We start from the raw sequence: 16,776 nt of genomic DNA, 5'->3' as shown, positions 1-16,776 counted from the left end.
TGCACATCAGCTCTCCTATTTTCTTACTCAAGAGTTATTATTACTCATTAATTATTATCACTAATCCTTCACTGATAAGGGACAGACATGGTGACACAAGATATTCCTTTGTTTCAGATCCAGCCAAACCCTCAAACCTTGTTGTCTTCCACAGAAGTATTTCTCATCACTGTAAGTATTACCAATAGGTTATCAAATTAAGAGCTCTCCTGCTAATGCTTCTTCAAGATTAGCTCTTTGGGGACATAGCTGCTCTTCCAATACTGATTTGTTTTTTCCTGAAGCAGACTTCATTGTATCTAAATAACGAGTAATGACTTAATTCCTAATTTCCTTCCAATCACAAATTCCAGATAGCCTCTGCACACAAATAAGGTGATAGAGGGCAAGAGTAGAATTAATCACTGTGCTCCTTCTTCCTTCCACTGAAAGGGCACACTGGCATCAAATGGAAATAGAAGGAAGCAGCTCTAAACCAGCAAAAGAGGATAATCCAGTGTGCAATACCTTGCCACAGGGCAGTGCAAATGACAAAAAACTTACAAGCTCAAGGTGCAATTCCATGAAAGAAAAACCCGTTTAGGATAACCACACTGAACATACAGAAGACACATCTGACTCAGAAAGCCCTTGAGCTGCAAGCTGCTGGACACTAAGAGACTAATTGTGAGTATCACTGTTCCTGTACATCTTCCCATACCATCTGCTGTTAAACATGGGTGGAAGCATAACATTATGCTAGAACTTTGTATGGCAGCTCTTACATTCTCTTATCAATGCTTTTAGCAGGCATCTTTCAGTATGATTTTACATCAGGTCTACTGTATCCATATTACAGTATTTTCTCCAAAGCATTGCTGCTAAATCTGCATCTTCTCCTACCTCCAGTAAGTCAATCATCCGTGTCATCTGGGAGTAGATGAGAACTCTGTGTCCTTGAGATTTCAGCCGTGTCAACAGAAGATCAAGAGCATGAAGTTTCCCACTGTCTGTGATCAGACTCTCTTTGTCTAAAGAGAAATGGAAGAAAAGCAGGTAACTAATAAAGCCAAAACAAATATATGGAACAAGTGAAGTTTTCCTAGCACTTCACTGCATTATAATCCCTGAAGTAACAAGTTGTGATGCAGGAATCTTTAACGTCCCTTCTGGCTGCCACAACCACACTGCTAACAATAACTTCCGTTTGGTGGGATGGGAGCATATGAATAGATCCTTGGCAAAACCTTAGCACAGACTGATCTCTTCATCAGTACAGCCTCAGTCCTTTCTTTGCACAGCAATTTCACTCATCTAAGGTGTTCATCCTGATCGGATCTACAACTACCATGTGCCTTCACAGCTGAAGAAATTTTTCTTCACTTAACATTAAAATGCTGTCCACTGGATACTTGCTGCTGCCTGCTGCTGAGCCTTAGAGCTATGCTCCACAGATCTAGCTTCAATATCAAATCCCTCACCAACACGAAAAGCGAAGTTCTTCACGCCACTGTAAAGCAACAGCCTCTTCATAGCACTGCCTTAACTTTCTTTTTCTCCCCTGCCCTCCGCTTTTTGGGTTTCTTTGTTGAAGCATTAGTTCCACATGGCAATCTTTAAAGTCACTTCAGATTTTATACTTCATGTCCTCTCTATTCCAGCACTGCTCATGAAATATTTTGCAGGAAGGAGATCTTCCTGTTTGTACATTCTGTACATAAACTTCAGTAAACAATACGTTACTGTTGAAAGAGGACGAAGAGGAATTTTCTTCCAAAAAAATTATCTGTTGGACAGGCCACTGATGATTCTTTATTCTTTGGGATGTCTGAATTTAGGTTTACAGCCAAAACGGAAAGTCGATAACCGCAGATGGTGCAGGCTAGTACAGAATCCAAATATTTTCAACATGTCTAGCAGGTACCATTCTCTAATGTCTAGCAGGTAACACTTCTGCACATTTCTCCTTGCACAGAATGAATTAGCTGATGAGCTGAAGGAAATGCAGCTTTCTCTAAGGCAGCTGTCTCGCAAAATATACTGATTAAAAAAACAAAATCAAAAATTTATTCATCTGAGCACCACACATTTTAATACAGCTAAAACCAAGTTCCTACTCATGGAACAGAGTACAGGTCAACACAACAGAGCTCCTCAACAACATTTATGACCACAGTGGGCAACAAAGTCCCTGAATGCCCAAGTGCAGCAATGTGGCACAGAGGACCACAGTTTGATTTCTACCCATGCAACCAACAGTTTGCCAGGAAAAGCAGGAAGACAGTTGTTGTTCTATACTGAATTCAAAAGATTATTTGAAATAACCTGCCTAGGTTTAGCACACCTTTCAGAAAGGCTGTAAAATCCAGCAAGTGTTCTGGAAAAATAAGATTTCAGCGTATTAAAAAAACTTCTCCTGCAGTGACAGGGTTCAGAAACATGACCCATTTCAATTTTCAAGGAGCATTTGGCATGAGGAAGGTGATTCTCCCCCTCTACTCTGCTCTGGAGACCCCACCTGGAGGCTCCAGTTCTGAAGCCTTTATTACAGGAAGGATCTGGATGTTCTGGAGCGTGTCCAGAGAAGGGCCATGAGGGTGATCAGAGGGCTGGAGCTCCTCTCCTATGAAGACAGACTGAGAGAGTTGGCACTACTCAGTCTGGAGAAGAGAAGGTTCTGAGGAGACCTTATTGTGACATTCCAGTATTTTAAGGGATCCTAAAAGAAAGCTGGGGTTGGACTTTTTAGGGTGTCAGGTAATGATAGGACTAGGGGGAATGGAAAAAAGAATAGAAATGGGTAGATTCAGATTGGATATTAGGAAGAAGTTCTTCACCATGAGGGTGGTGAGAGACTGGAACGGGTTGCCCAGGGACGTGGTGGAAGCCTCATCCCTGGAGGTTTTTAAGGCCAGGCTGGATATGGCTCTGAGCAACCTGATCTAGTGTGAGGTGTCCCTGCCCATGGCAGGGGGCTTGGAACTAGATGATCCTTGAGGTCCCTTCCAACCCTAACAATTCTATGATTCTATTCAAGGTTCTTCTTTTGAAGAAAGGTTTTTAACAACAGAAGAGAAATCCACACTAGCAGAGAAACGCACAATATCCAGTGACTTGTGTAAAAACAAGGCACGCTTCCCTCTTATCCTTTCAACAGTGAGGAAAAACTTGTCAACAACACTCATACCCAGAAACATGGTGGACTCCATTGTTTCAGTATGTCAGTCAAGACCTCTTTCAAAAACATCCTTTAGCCTCAATATAAATAAAGGACGTGATGCTGGAATTAGTAGGATCTAGATTAGGACGCTTTCTGAAAGTATTGCTGAAAAAATATTAGCTATCAGATTTGCACCATAAGCAGTTCTCCTTTGGGAACTTCAGAGTCATGACCCTGTAGTTCACGAGCTAAGAATCCAAGGCAAGAGAGCTCTGCTCTTTCATGCTTGTCTGCTTAGCTAGACAGTCACTCTTTTTTTTCCCCAGTATGCTCTCCCTTTTGATGGTGATCTTGTTGCTTTGCCAGGAGCAAGTGCCACACCGTTGCTTGTATCATTAGCAACTATCTTAGGGAACCCCTCAACCAGAGAGCCAAGCCAAGGAGATGCTGCAAAGAAAACCCAAGACCACAGCTCAGGCTGGCATTTGTAATAAAGCAGCACAGTGGATAATGACACACTCACGCCTAGAACAGAACTCAGTCTCAATTATGTACAAATAGTTAACAGTTTCAAAGTTAAAAAGGAACTTTCAACCTCAGCAATTAACTAAAAATGGCAATGACTTATGGTTATTTGGTTTTAAAATACATCTGTGGAAGCCAAAAATCCTGCACAGTAGGAATGTTTATACAAAATTTTATCTTTCCTTTAAATCCATACAGCCATGACGTGCTTGTTATTTCAGAATAAATTAAAACTGAGCAAAGCACCATGAGAAGTCTAGATATACATGACAAAGTAACACAGTTATTAACCAGAAGCCATCTTGACTGGACAGAAACTGAGAGAACAAACAGGGCCTGTTCAAAAGTCAGCCTCCACTGACTACATTAACAAGTTTTTCCAGAAGCAAAATGCTACAGTTTTTCACACATGAGTGAATTAAAATTTGGTAGCTGAAAATAACGCTTGTCCTTTGCTGCTGGCTCCCTAGTTCACCATAGTGTAAGTTACTATTTTTAAATACCAATAAAATGCAAATTACAAGTAAAGAACTTATTTGCATATGGTCTTGGAATCTGAAAAGTTAATATGCTGTTCATAATTTGTTCAACGTTTCCACAGAACAGAGTGCACTGGTGAGAAAGTGGGGTTTTTAGGAAAGCAAATCAGAAACAACAAAGAGATTTATCATCTCTGAACGAGAAAACTATTTGACCCTAACTTGGCATCTTTAAGTGTGCTATCTTGATACCATTGTGTTTTCCAAGATCAAATATTTTGCATGCTTAAAGCCTGCCACCTAGTGCTTCCAAGGACAAAATCTGGGAAGTGCTAACAGAAAATGTACTTCTGTATTCATCCCATCTTCAGAAAATAACACAGATTATTTGAGAGAGTGTGGGGGTGGGGGAAAATGTCTTCTACCTCTAGTTTTTCTCACTTCTACCAATTTCTTCCCTTATACCAATTTCTTTCTTTTTTAAACAGGCTTTCCAAAATTTGCAATTTTTTGTTTTCTCTTTTTCATGATTGGTGAAGATTTCCAATGAAATGCTTTGAATGGTGTATTTCATTTCTTTAATTTAAGAACACCAAAGAACTTAAACAAGTTTAAGCCAGCTAAGAGATGAAGGTCTTGGAATATAGGTCAAAGAATTCTCCCTAGCATTCAACTTTGGGGTTCTCAGGTACTGCAAGAAAAAAAACAAGAAAAGAGAATGAATCCAAAAAGAAAGTGGCAAATGCCATTGTGTGGCTTTAAGTCTGAAAAACAAAACAAAAAAAGCTCCTGCTCCAGCCATGCAGGGATATGCACATAAGTTATCTAACAAGGGCATACAGTAGGATCCTACAGCCTGGGAAGAACAGCTACAAATGATTATGACTCAAAATAACCCTTTGTCAGGAGCTCTGGCTGATGACTGTAGCTGGGCACACCGCACTCTGGAGAATGAGAAAAAGTGCCTCTGGACATGCAAAAAGCAGAGGAAAGAGTGATAAAGTCTGGGTTCCAGTTGACACCCCTGGTTCCCCTCCCGACAGTCTGCACGGCACAATGGGGTCAGTGAGGAGCTAGCTGGCTCTCACAGTAAACAGCCAGGGAGGCCGGTGCTTTTTATCGATGCTAAAAGGACTCAGACACTTCCTGCCATTTAATCCAGGACCATTTTTCTTTCAAAGAACAGGAAAAGCCTCAAGAGATTCCCACAGTGATCGCAGCAGAGCCTGCTGCCAGGGTACTGGGAACGCCGAGTTTGGGAGAGGATAGACCAGGGTTAGGAAAGAGAGGTGTTCCCTTTTCATCTTGTCACCTATTTACTGCAGACCTTCCCAGCTGCTGTTCCATTTCATTGCAAATGCCTCCTTCAGCACATCAGGCACTTTCTGCACTGTGCTTGCTCCTGCATGTATAAACACAGCTGACCTGCTGTGGTGTGTGTCCTCTCCTCTGAGTAAGTTTAGGTTTGAATGCCACTTACTACCTAAATAAACCAGCTATACAAAGCTGTCCCCCCCTTTTTTTTTTAAATCCACTTTGAGCAACACCTCCTAAATTAAGCAAGTTTTACACTCATCCCAATCACTTTCTGAACCAAATTTTGTTGTGCTTTGATAAATTTGCCTACTCTTGCACCTATTCACTCACTCCTGAAAGCTTCTTGTACCTGATAAAGTCCTCTATATACTTTTGCTTATCACAAAGTCATCAGCTTAAAATGGAAGTATTTCCAAGAGAATGCAGCCCACTGCCCACTGTCTATTCTACATCAGCTACTTTTCTTCTTTCCTCTACTCATGCCTTCTACCTTAATGAATCCCTTCGCTCTATCCCTCCTTTCTGCTACAGAGAATCATTTTCTCTTTCCAAGTAATTAATAGGTCAATTAATTCCTGAAGAAACTATAAAATCATCAACTATCTCTCATGAAAAACAGTTTCTCCATTACACAGATACAAATGTGCATGGGCTTCAAATGCCTCCAAGTACTTAGGAGGTACCTTCTCAAACCAGACTGTAGCAAGCAAAAGGCCATTTTCCTTCTACTGTACTAACTTCCCGTGCCAAACATCCTTGACCCAAAAGGGTCTGGGAATAACTTAGCATCTGGCAGTGTAAGCTGTTTTTCCTCTTGGCTATCTCTCAGATCTTTAGTACTTTCTGCAGACAGCTCACTGCTCAGGACCACCTTCCGACAGTTAGTACATGCAGCCCATCAAAGTCACTGCAGCATCAGCAATTGAATTCTAGCAGATCTTGGATTACTTTAGTCTAATTCTAGGGAAAAAAATGAAGTGCATTTGCTTTACTAGTACACTGCTACCTTTTCCCTACTTTACCAGGAAATATGAATAATTCTCCTTCATTCCAACTGAAACACAGTAAATCCCTTGTGCCTTCTTTTCCTGGCCACTTTTCTCTGAACTAGGTTCCCCAAATCCTTCTTATGGCAGACTATTACATGTAATATTTATCCTTCCACGAGATAACCAACAAAAGATCTCTTTGGTCAATATGAAGGTCTTCCAATATACTAGGGAGGCAAGGTATGGCCACTACTTTTCCTGTAATCTTATCTCCAACCTCAAAATAATATTTAGTTGTGAGAGTAGACTGTGCTTTAATAATCACATCCATCCTGCAAGGTTTGTAAGCACTCAAAGAGCTTGTACTGGACTTGCTCAGTATCTACTGTCAGCTTCACTCCAGACTGAGAATATGAAATCACAATGTCTTTTAGGATACCAGTGTTAGCTTCCACTTAGGAAAACCAAATGCACAACCACCATTCCCCTCTCAAAAAGCCCAGAATCAAGCACTATGACCACTGAAGAGCAGATGTTCTCATTTATCTCATCTCTGTTCCATAACAACCTCCAAACTTACCTGGTATCCTGATAAAAGACCAGCCATTCTGAGGCCTGATCCCTAACAGCCCTCCTGGGAACTCTGGGAAGAACCTGGAGCATTGCTTCATCCAGTCAGCTGCTAGCTCTGGGGATCCATGGAGGACACACTGCTTTGCTTCAAGACTTCCTCCTTCCTTTAGTGCCCTGTGCTCATATTCTGCACTTCGGTCATTGCAGTAGACCTCCAGTGGCACAGCTGTTACCTACAAGGAAAATAACAATATTCTTGTTCAGATTTCCCCTCATCCCCAAATCTGCAGCTCAGGTACCTTCCCACAGGATCAAATTTTAAAAGTCAAATCATCGTGACACACAGAAATGGAAAACTATCTTAGACTGGCTTAAAGTAAGCAAAGATGTGATATGTCCACACCCCACACTCAGAAAATCCTGTGAATGATCAAGCATGAGCCATGTGCCCTTTGATAAACAGCACCTTGTGCCAACTGCTACACGACTGATAGCAAAGATGAAAGTAGAAGAATAACATCCTTGCTGCACTTCTTGTTTTCCCTAGATTTCTTTATTTCTGCTGTTCACAACCAAGTATTTTGTAACAGAGATGACATTTACATATCATCCTTAACAGAAATTTATTGGTAATTTAAAATTAGGAAGATCCATAAATCAGGGCAGGGGGAGAGAAAGAACAGGAAAACTGCCCTGTTTTGGAACATCTTATTTCTTGGGCTTCACAGCTCACCTCAGCAGAAGTGGGCCATGAAAACAGTGCAAGTGAACATAGCGATATCTTTTTCTTGTGGCCACTCTATGAGTCCTTTGCCCTATTACCTGCTTCAGCACATAAAACCCAGCTGGACACATCAGTGTTGCAAACACAAGAAGTATGATTTCACACCATGGGAGCTATTCTGGAATGGCTTCATGACTTCAACTCCCCCTGCTCTGCCTCATCCACTCAAATCTAGACAGAGCGGATAAGGCTGATGTTAGTCAAACAGTTACATGCCTAATGCCTGGAAGGTGCTTGAGTAAAGAGTTCAACTCCAGCAGACAAGGCTGCCCTTTGTACAATCTAGAGCACTTGGGGAGAAATAACAGCAGGCACCAGTACAGATCAGAGGTTGTCCTGCTGGAAAGCAGCTTCAAAGAGAAAGACCTTCGAAGTCCTAGTGGACAGTAAGTTATCCATGGGACAGCAATGTGCCCCTTTGGTATCCTGGGGTGCATTAGTAAAAGTGTGGCCAGCAGGTCTAGGGAGGTTCTCCTCCCCTTCTACTCTGCCATGGTGAGACCACACCTGGAATACTGTGCCCAGTTTTGGGTTCCCCAATTCAAGAGAGACAGAGATCTACTGGAGAAGGTCCGATGAAGACCTATGAGGATGATTAAGGGACTTGAACATCTCTCCTATGAAGAAAGACTGAGAAAACTGGGACTGCTTAGTCTGGAGAAGAGAAGGCTGAGAGGAGCTCTTATTAATGCCTATATATATCTGAGAGATGGGTGTCAAGAGGAAGGGGACAGGATCTTTTCAGTGGCACCCAGTGATAGGACAAAGAATGATGGATATAAGATAGAACACAGGACGTTCCACCTCAACACAAAGGAGAAACTTCTTTACTCTGAGGGTTAAAGAGCATTAGGACAGTGCCCAGCGAGGCTGTGGAGTCTCCTTCTCTGAGGGATTGGACCTGATGATCTCTGGAGGTCCCTTCCAATCCCTAACATTGTACTTTCTCTCATCTCTCCCTTACCAGGGTAACAGACAACTTCAAGATACGGAAGCAATAAACCATGAAGTGTAACTGAGCCATGCTACGTACCAGGACAGCCTACTCTGCTGGGTTTTTCTTGTGGTACTCCACCAAGAGTCAAACCACACAATCCAAAGCCAATACACAACAATTGCTACACTTTCACTCAAACATAAGCACACGACAATTCACTGTCCAACACAAAAATTTTTCCAATAAAAATGCAGATGGCCAACTTCTTCCTCCTGTCTTTTCTGAATATAATTCTGTTTGGGTCCAACATTTTGGGGTAAACATTTACAAGCCATTTTTAACCTAATCTAGAGAACAAAGCTGGTAAAAACTTTCATGTACTATCAAGAGACTTACTAGCATACTGTAAACTCACTTAAAAATGAAACTAAAAATTAGACAATTAACCTTAAAGCATGGGCTTAAAACAGAATAAATTTGCAGCATCTTGTTCGTTTCTTCACCAATACAGGAAGCAAATAAATCACTACTTTAGCAGTCATTGTTGCTTTTATTTCAGAAGTACAATCAAAACAGAGCATCCACTGAGTCCAGTAAATTAGAAACCTTGGAATGAACTCTAATGGTGTGCAAAGGAACACATTACCAAGGGACTATGGAAGGTAAGGTAACAGACAAAAAGGAACACAAAGGAAATCAAACCTGTGAAAGTTTTCACATTTTGAAATGGACAGAAATGCATGGGAAGGAACAGTAGAGGAGTCTGTAGGGTTTGATGGTGAAGAGTTAAGTAGCTGAGCTTCTGGAAAATGGAGAAAGGGTGGGAATGGGTTTGATAATGGGATAACTGAAAGATGAAACAGTGAAAGAACCTGTTACTGCAGCCAAAAAGCTTTTATGTATTTGAAGGAGGATGAATTTTTTGTTCCAGCTTACTCTGGTGTGACACAATTAACTGATGAGAATAAGGTATTTGCATTACAATTGATCATGCAAATGAATTTTAACAGCTTAGCTAAATTACAAGAAACAAAAATAGTTTAAATATCAACAGTGTCAAATGCTGTACTTGAGAATTGCAAGAAGAAGGGAGCATTCTATGCCACAGGACAGACTGCCTGCTATCTTAGAGGCTGGCTGTTTCTCTCTGAACATTACTCATAGAGTAATCTCACAGAGATTAATTTTTGCAATGGCAAATCAATTGTTTAAACAGATTCATAAACACAATGAGAGTAGATAACAAGATAAGATCAGAAAAAGCATACAAAGTCTTAGCAGTGACAGTAAAGCTAATGTTTTGCAAGATGTCAAGAAATACCTTAAAACCTGACTGACTTACAAGCCTGTGCACATAATCACATGAAACCCTGCAAACTGAAAGTGCCTGTGTTAGGAAACTGCACACACTCCCAGAACTCACTAGACAGCATCACAGTTGATGCCATCTTGTGCTGCCATCTGCAGTCAACGCTGGGAGAAAGCAGAACCTCTCCAAGCAAGGCCTTGCTGCCTGAAGGTTGATGGTGACCACAACAATGGTACAGACTTAGGTTGTTTCTTGTAAAGGACACTATTAACCATCACACTTCAGTTCATATTTCTAGACAGCAACAGGTATTTTTTCAGGCATAGACAATCTGTCATATTTATTTCCAGGACACCTAGAACCAGTAGCTGATACACACAAAACAGAATAGGCTAATTTCTGACACAGAAACGTAGCTAGGATTTTTAAAAGAAAAGAACAAACAAGCTAGGATTTTTAAAAGACAAACACATTTCCAGGGTAAAACTTGCCATCTTTTACATGGCCTTAAAAAAACCCCAAAACAAACAAATGAACAAACAAACAAACAAACAAAAAAAAACCACCACACCACTCAAGAACCCCAGCAAACAATCAATCACAGTTTCAAAAGCCATTTAAAAAGTCTTCCAGTTAAAGCTTGTTCATGCTCCTCCTTTCTCCTTTTCTTCATGGAGCAGTTTTTCAATTTTATTTTCCAGGTTTGCTTTTGTGGTTTGACTTGTAAAAAAAGGTAGGGTGAACTTAGTATTAAACCCTCCTATGTCAACACATTCTTGCCAATCAAACTGAATGTAACAGTTGTGGTTCAGAAATGCAAAAATAATTAAAAAAATATAATGACAGGGATATATATGAACGCATTATCACCTTAAATTCAGTACCTTAGTTTAGTTAGGGTAGTTGTAAAATGCTTCCTGCATCCTTCTCATTCCTCCATGCAAAGTTAACCATTCAGATGTGAGATACCCAAACACACTTCTGACCACAAAGACCTCTGACACACTGGGATCTACTGAACTGCTAAACTAAAACAAGCAATACTACTCTAAATGGAATTAAACAGCTTGTTAACGAATCCAGGAATACAAGATTCATCTTCCAAGTTACTTGAGGCCTGTCTGTACTCCAGAAAACTGCCTACATAGAAGGAAAACGACAGCACTGAAGCCCCCCCTCATGACTACCCCCCCCAGCTGCTACAAAAGCATACGCTCCTATTCCTATCATTCGCTCCATTAACTTCCCAAAATCCATGGCAGGTCAAACACCAACAGAAGGCTATGGTTTCTGACAATGTATGTGCTCTCTCTGCTGTTTCAGGTCTTCTACACTCCTGCCAAATGCTTCTAACAAGCATAAAATTAAGTCTTTGTACTCCTAGAAACAAAAAGCCATGCCTCCTCTTAATTTTTATACACCAGCGAAGCCAAAACAAGCAACTTGTATTCACTAGAATGTATGTCAGCTATCATCTCTCCTCATCTTTCCCTTCCCTTTCCTATGTAGCCTTCTGAGCTCTCCTCCCTTTCTAATGTATAGGAAATATTCAACATATTCATCTGCAATGCAAATAGAAGTACAAGGGGCAACAAATCAAAGGAATCTGAAGAAGAAGATTTTCACAATTTATTCTCAGACTAACTGCTTGTTTTTGAACCAAGTAGTATGTTGTGACTTGGAAGTGATCTGTCCTTCTAAGAATTCAGTCAGACTCCCGGCCCCTAGAGCTACAAGCAGAGATGAACTCAGCTCCAAGAGAAGCAGCAGGCAAAGTCTTATTTGCCATCCTCCCTTCTCCAGCTGCCAATATGTAACTGCACATGCAGTCTCATTTGATAAAACCTACAGCAGTAACATGGACTGTAACTAAGGCTACAGCATCTGGATAGCCTGCTGATATAAGCACATTTTGTCCAGCTGTTTCAGGATGCACTACCATGGAATGAAAAAAACAGCCAGTGACTTATGAAGGTCTCTTGTGTCAGCCCAGGAAACTTCAGTGAAAAGTAATTTGAAAATTCAGTTAATAGTTGATGGGCAATCCCAAGCAGTGCCACTTAATATCCAAAACATTTAGAAAATGACAACTCATTAATCCTTATATACTGCAATGTGATGCTTCCTTTCCAGAGCATAAGCTGACGCAATGAGAGAAAATGAACACCCTTTAGAAAAAAAACACAACTTTGCTCTACAGTCCCCTTTTGTGATCAGAGTTGACCAAACAAGGTATTAGGTCTTAGGAGGAGAGAAAGTGAAATCTCTGTATCTCAGAATAACTCCTGTTAGGTGCATCTTACAACATCCCTTTTCCCTTCTGTCCACATTAGAGTCACTTCCCCTATGAAAAATCCCACTATTGAATACAGCAGCGAAAGGATATCCTCACAACAGTTTTACCCAACCAAAAGAAACTAATAGATCATCCTGTTCCTAGCACACAATCCTAGCAAGATTTAAAACACAATAGGAAAAAAACCACATAATTTACAACTCCACTTGGACTTACCCGTGGACTGGCTATGCACAGGAAGGACGGCAGCTCAGTCACCTGGCAGCACCGTACACATGAGGTAGCTGATCTCCTTCGATATATGACATGGTCTGAATAGCCAGTAACTGCTTTACAGTGGCTGCTGAACACAAGGTTCTGAAAATAAAATTAAAAACAAGAAGTTACTATCTCTGTAAAGAAAAACGCCTGTAAAATCTTGTAAGCACCCAAGAGAAAACACAAAGGACGTTCCCCAAGTATTTCCATTTGAAAAAAGAAACTCTACACACTTTCTGCAGGGACAACAGACAGAGCTTTTTGTAATTATCAGAACATTCAAATCCTGACATAGTTGTAATCAGAATAGCTTATATCAACACTTGCATTTATGCTCAGCTGGAGCCAGAAACAAATTTTTCCTTCTTTGATACTTTTGACCATAGCTTTTATAACAAAGGCAACATGGGAATAGTCTAGTCAGTTTGACCCTCAAGCTGATTTCTGGTTATTCCTTACCTGTTCTGAAGCATGGGGAAAAAGAAATTGGGCAGAGAAAAAAATATTAGTCTGGACAGATATCTCTAGATTTTCATCTATCCCATCTTTTCTTCCTTTCCTGTTGAAAATGGCCCTGAATGCTATCTTGAAGACTTTGGTTACTCACACATATTGCATACATCCAGTATGTAAAAACTGGAATTTGTCACAAGTGTATCTGTGTCCTTTTGACAGAGAAAAATGCATTGACTTAAAAGTGGGGGCACTGAGATGACACTGCAGTTTAAAGGAGAGCTCTGTGAAGAGCAGCTGGACTTGACGATCTCAAAGGTCTCTTCCAATTTCAAAAGTTCTATGATTCTAAGATGCTCAGCTCTACACAGAAAAGTAACAAAGATCAATTTTCTTTGCTTTTATGTTTTTTACTGTAAACATCTGTACCAAAGAATGAAATAAACTGCTTAGAGACTAAGCCATTTTTGCTAATTAGTTTTTATTCTGACTCTTCTATATTCAGAACAACCGTTTTCTTAGTATGCACAGCATTATTCTGCATATTATAGGAAACAAAACAAGACTTTTAGCACTGTTAAGAGGTAGACCTCTCACTGCATAAGGTCACAGGATGTGCCCTCCTGACAATTCTAGCAGTTCACTTGACTAAAATCTAAACTGTATGTAAAGCTTTGGCATCGTTCTGCTCCAACAGTAACTGCATGCTACTTTAACCCCAGAGCCTCACAACTTTCTAAAACCCCAGTGTTTGAAGTTTTAAACATGACAGAAGCAGACAACTCGTGTATCATGTTGTACACTGGACACATACATAGCATACATGTCCAAAAACATCCACAGTAATTGGCTACTATAGATCATGCATTCTGAGCCCTTTCTATTTCCAGAGGGAGATGTGGTAGGCAAGATGCAGACAGCTAGCACTTATCATCTGGAACCTGCTGACATGGGAGAAACACAGTGTTCCTGTATATAGCTGCCAGCACCACCTAAGAAATACCAGTCAATCCCAGCATGTAACTGGGTCTTTCAGCTGCCAGTGAGACTTGTGGTCTAGAGGTAGGAAAAATGAAGTTCATACTCCCCGCCTGAACATCTGCTCCTCTATATAAAAGGCGAAAGCAGCAAGAGCTGACAACAGCATTTCACTGACACTCAACAGGGTAAAAAGCACAGGTCAAAGCTTGGGCCACACTGCATAATGTGAAGTGATTCCAAACCCAGCCTCTTACTCAACTGGCAAGTCTTTATCAGTAATGCTGGCTTAAGCAACAACTGCTTCACATGTTCACTCCTGTTCCTGCAGAGCCCCTTCTTGTTGGCCTAGCTGTCTGTACTCATTAAGATGATGATTAAGATGAAAATAAAGCCTTGTCCCTCCACTCCAAGTTACTTTCACCACCTGGTAAAACAGGCTGCGGGCTGAAACAGCAGTGGGTAAGATAAGGCTGGGAGCACATGGCTGTGGCAAACAAAAGTGAGCACAGGCTCATCTGAGGACCAGAAACGGTGGCAACAAAGCACCAGCACTGCTGCTGAAAAGAGGAAATCCTTTACCATTACATATTTGTGCCACTCTTGTGCCAGTTTACAACTTGTCACCCCCCTCCAGAAGCCTATCTAGCTACTTATCCAATCAAAGAACAAATTCAGCAGCCACTAAAATAAAGTTTCTTTATGTTGGATCATACAGGGATGTGACAGTACAACCCCACATGAGTGGAGACAGGATTTAGGGGCTGGGAATAAAGAAAGGACAGCAAGAGCCAGGCAGGAAGCATGACTTCCCTCTCAGCAACAGAAGGCTACTAGACAGATTCAGAACTGCTTTAGCTCAAAGTTCCTCTCCCCATCCACCCCTGGCTCACACACTGGGGGTACAGAGGAATCAGTATTGCATGCAGCCACAAGAGCTTTGCAATGAGCCTTATGACAGTAAGCACTGGCATACTGATTGTAGCTGTAATCATTAAGAGGGGTTTGGTAACTTCATTTCCTGGAAATTGAGAATCCCAGAAATTGATGTAGAAGAAGATAACAAACTGTAATTCCAAACCTATGCAAGTTTGTTATTTAATTCTCTTTTGGAAGATAGCATCAAAAAGCCATGAAAGGTGGCTTTAGTCCAATTAGAAGTACCCAGGAAGAAACATAAAGGGAAATTTCCAAGAAAGGATCCAAAGTAAGAGAAGAATATTATTTTCAAATGCACACAGTACTAGAAGTAGGTCTTGTACATGGGCATTAATCTTATTTTCAGCACCATGCTTCCTGCATACAAATTATGAACAGGTCACCTAAGAAACACCCCTCTCTGAATTCCCTGACAAATGCAGCCATTAAGCATTCATGAACAGAGCAGACACCAGATATAACAGGGACAGCAGAAACCAGCTTCCCATCAGTCACATACATGGAAAAGACTGGGTAAGGTTACAGAATTGAACACAGCCACAGCTCTGACATGGATCACATACCTTAGTCAACAAAGCCAAGAAGCAAAGAGGAGGATTAGTAAAACATAGAAATGTACAACATCCACCACATGGATGCAGTCCAAAGTAAGCATTGAAAGAGGCCTTCTTATATTGCCAGTAGAGTCACACATCAAAATGGGTGCCAGCATCTTAAGCTCACTTTTTATAGAAAGAAAATTAGAACAGCAAAGCAGAGAAGGGTTCATGTCAACAGATCAGGTAACTTTAAATGAATGTGTACAAATTAAATCATGTAGTGGAGGTGCTGAGTAAAGCGAATGAAGCGATTTCACAGGGCAAAGGATTTGTGTGTTTACATGAAGAAACTAATACTATCTTTAGACAGATGCTACCTCAGTTTCAGAAAGAAGAGTTAAAAATAAACGTGGGTTTTTTTTGTCTAGCAACTTATTTTCATAGTTTCTCTCTTACATCGGAAACGCTGATCTGAGCAGTTAAGAAAAGCCTTTCCAGATTTATACCATTTCCTTTTTCCTCTGTTTCTCCCCCTTCCCACTCTCAACATGTTACTATCTTATGAAGCCCTAGAGGAAGCTTCTGGGAACTTTACATTGAAAGTTTCTCAAATTTGGACTAAGATGAGATCTTCATTCATGATGCACACTGCTAAAAGGCTGGCATGTAAAGGTCAGTTTGTTTTTCAAAGTCTGATTTTGTGCCTACTTTTTTTTTTTTTTTGTTAAGATGTTCTCTACATAAGCTGTGCAAACAAAATCATGCTAACATAGCAAGTACCTCCAGGTGGTAATTTGTCTTAACATGCAAGTTATAAAACAGTTCTAAGGAATCTGTCGTAACTGTGGGGCTAAACTTCTTTTAGATTCACTGGGGTAATCACAAATGTGCTGTACTGCACACACTGGTGAACTCTGCTCCTCAGCTGGCTGCTTTCTAAGTAACAGGTACTGGTTACATCAGTCACTAGACACAGTCACTGCACTAGGACCTCCCAAGACAGAACTAATGACACCTCCTCAAAGAACAGAAATTAAATGAAGAAACCAAATGATATGTTTAAGTCTTGCCAAGCTGTGGTACAAGTAGGTCTGCAGCCTATCCAAACGCTTTGTTTCACTGCCAATATGAAACCTACGTGCACGTATCCCACGTTTCATATTTAGCACCTCTAATGCTAACTCACCCCTGTTCTTTAAGAACACATAAAGACTTTCATTTCAGTATCCACACACACTAACCCAAAGGTTATATAAAGATC

At 40.7% G+C, this 16,776-nt stretch overlaps 1 protein-coding gene across 1 annotated transcript in view; it reads right to left on the bottom strand.

Moving 5' to 3' along the window:
• Positions 1 to 16,776, bottom strand: part of INO80 (INO80 complex ATPase subunit) — a 59,638-nt gene that overhangs the window by 17,024 nt on the left and 25,838 nt on the right. The window contains exons 24-26 of the mRNA XM_054400016.1: positions 12,565 to 12,705; positions 7,030 to 7,255; positions 883 to 1,010 (exon numbers count right to left, since the gene is read on the bottom strand). Of these exons, the coding sequence (XP_054255991.1) occupies positions 883 to 1,010; positions 7,030 to 7,255; positions 12,565 to 12,705 (495 nt within the window). The remainder of the gene's footprint in view (positions 1 to 882; positions 1,011 to 7,029; positions 7,256 to 12,564; positions 12,706 to 16,776) is intronic.

Source organism: Indicator indicator, chromosome 4 (genome assembly GCF_027791375.1).
Source record: "Indicator indicator isolate 239-I01 chromosome 4, UM_Iind_1.1, whole genome shotgun sequence".
In the NCBI taxonomy this organism is placed as follows: domain Eukaryota; kingdom Metazoa; phylum Chordata; class Aves; order Piciformes; family Indicatoridae; genus Indicator; species Indicator indicator.
Note: the sequence above shows the minus strand (reverse complement) of the source record. Positions and strands in the feature narration are given on the sequence as shown.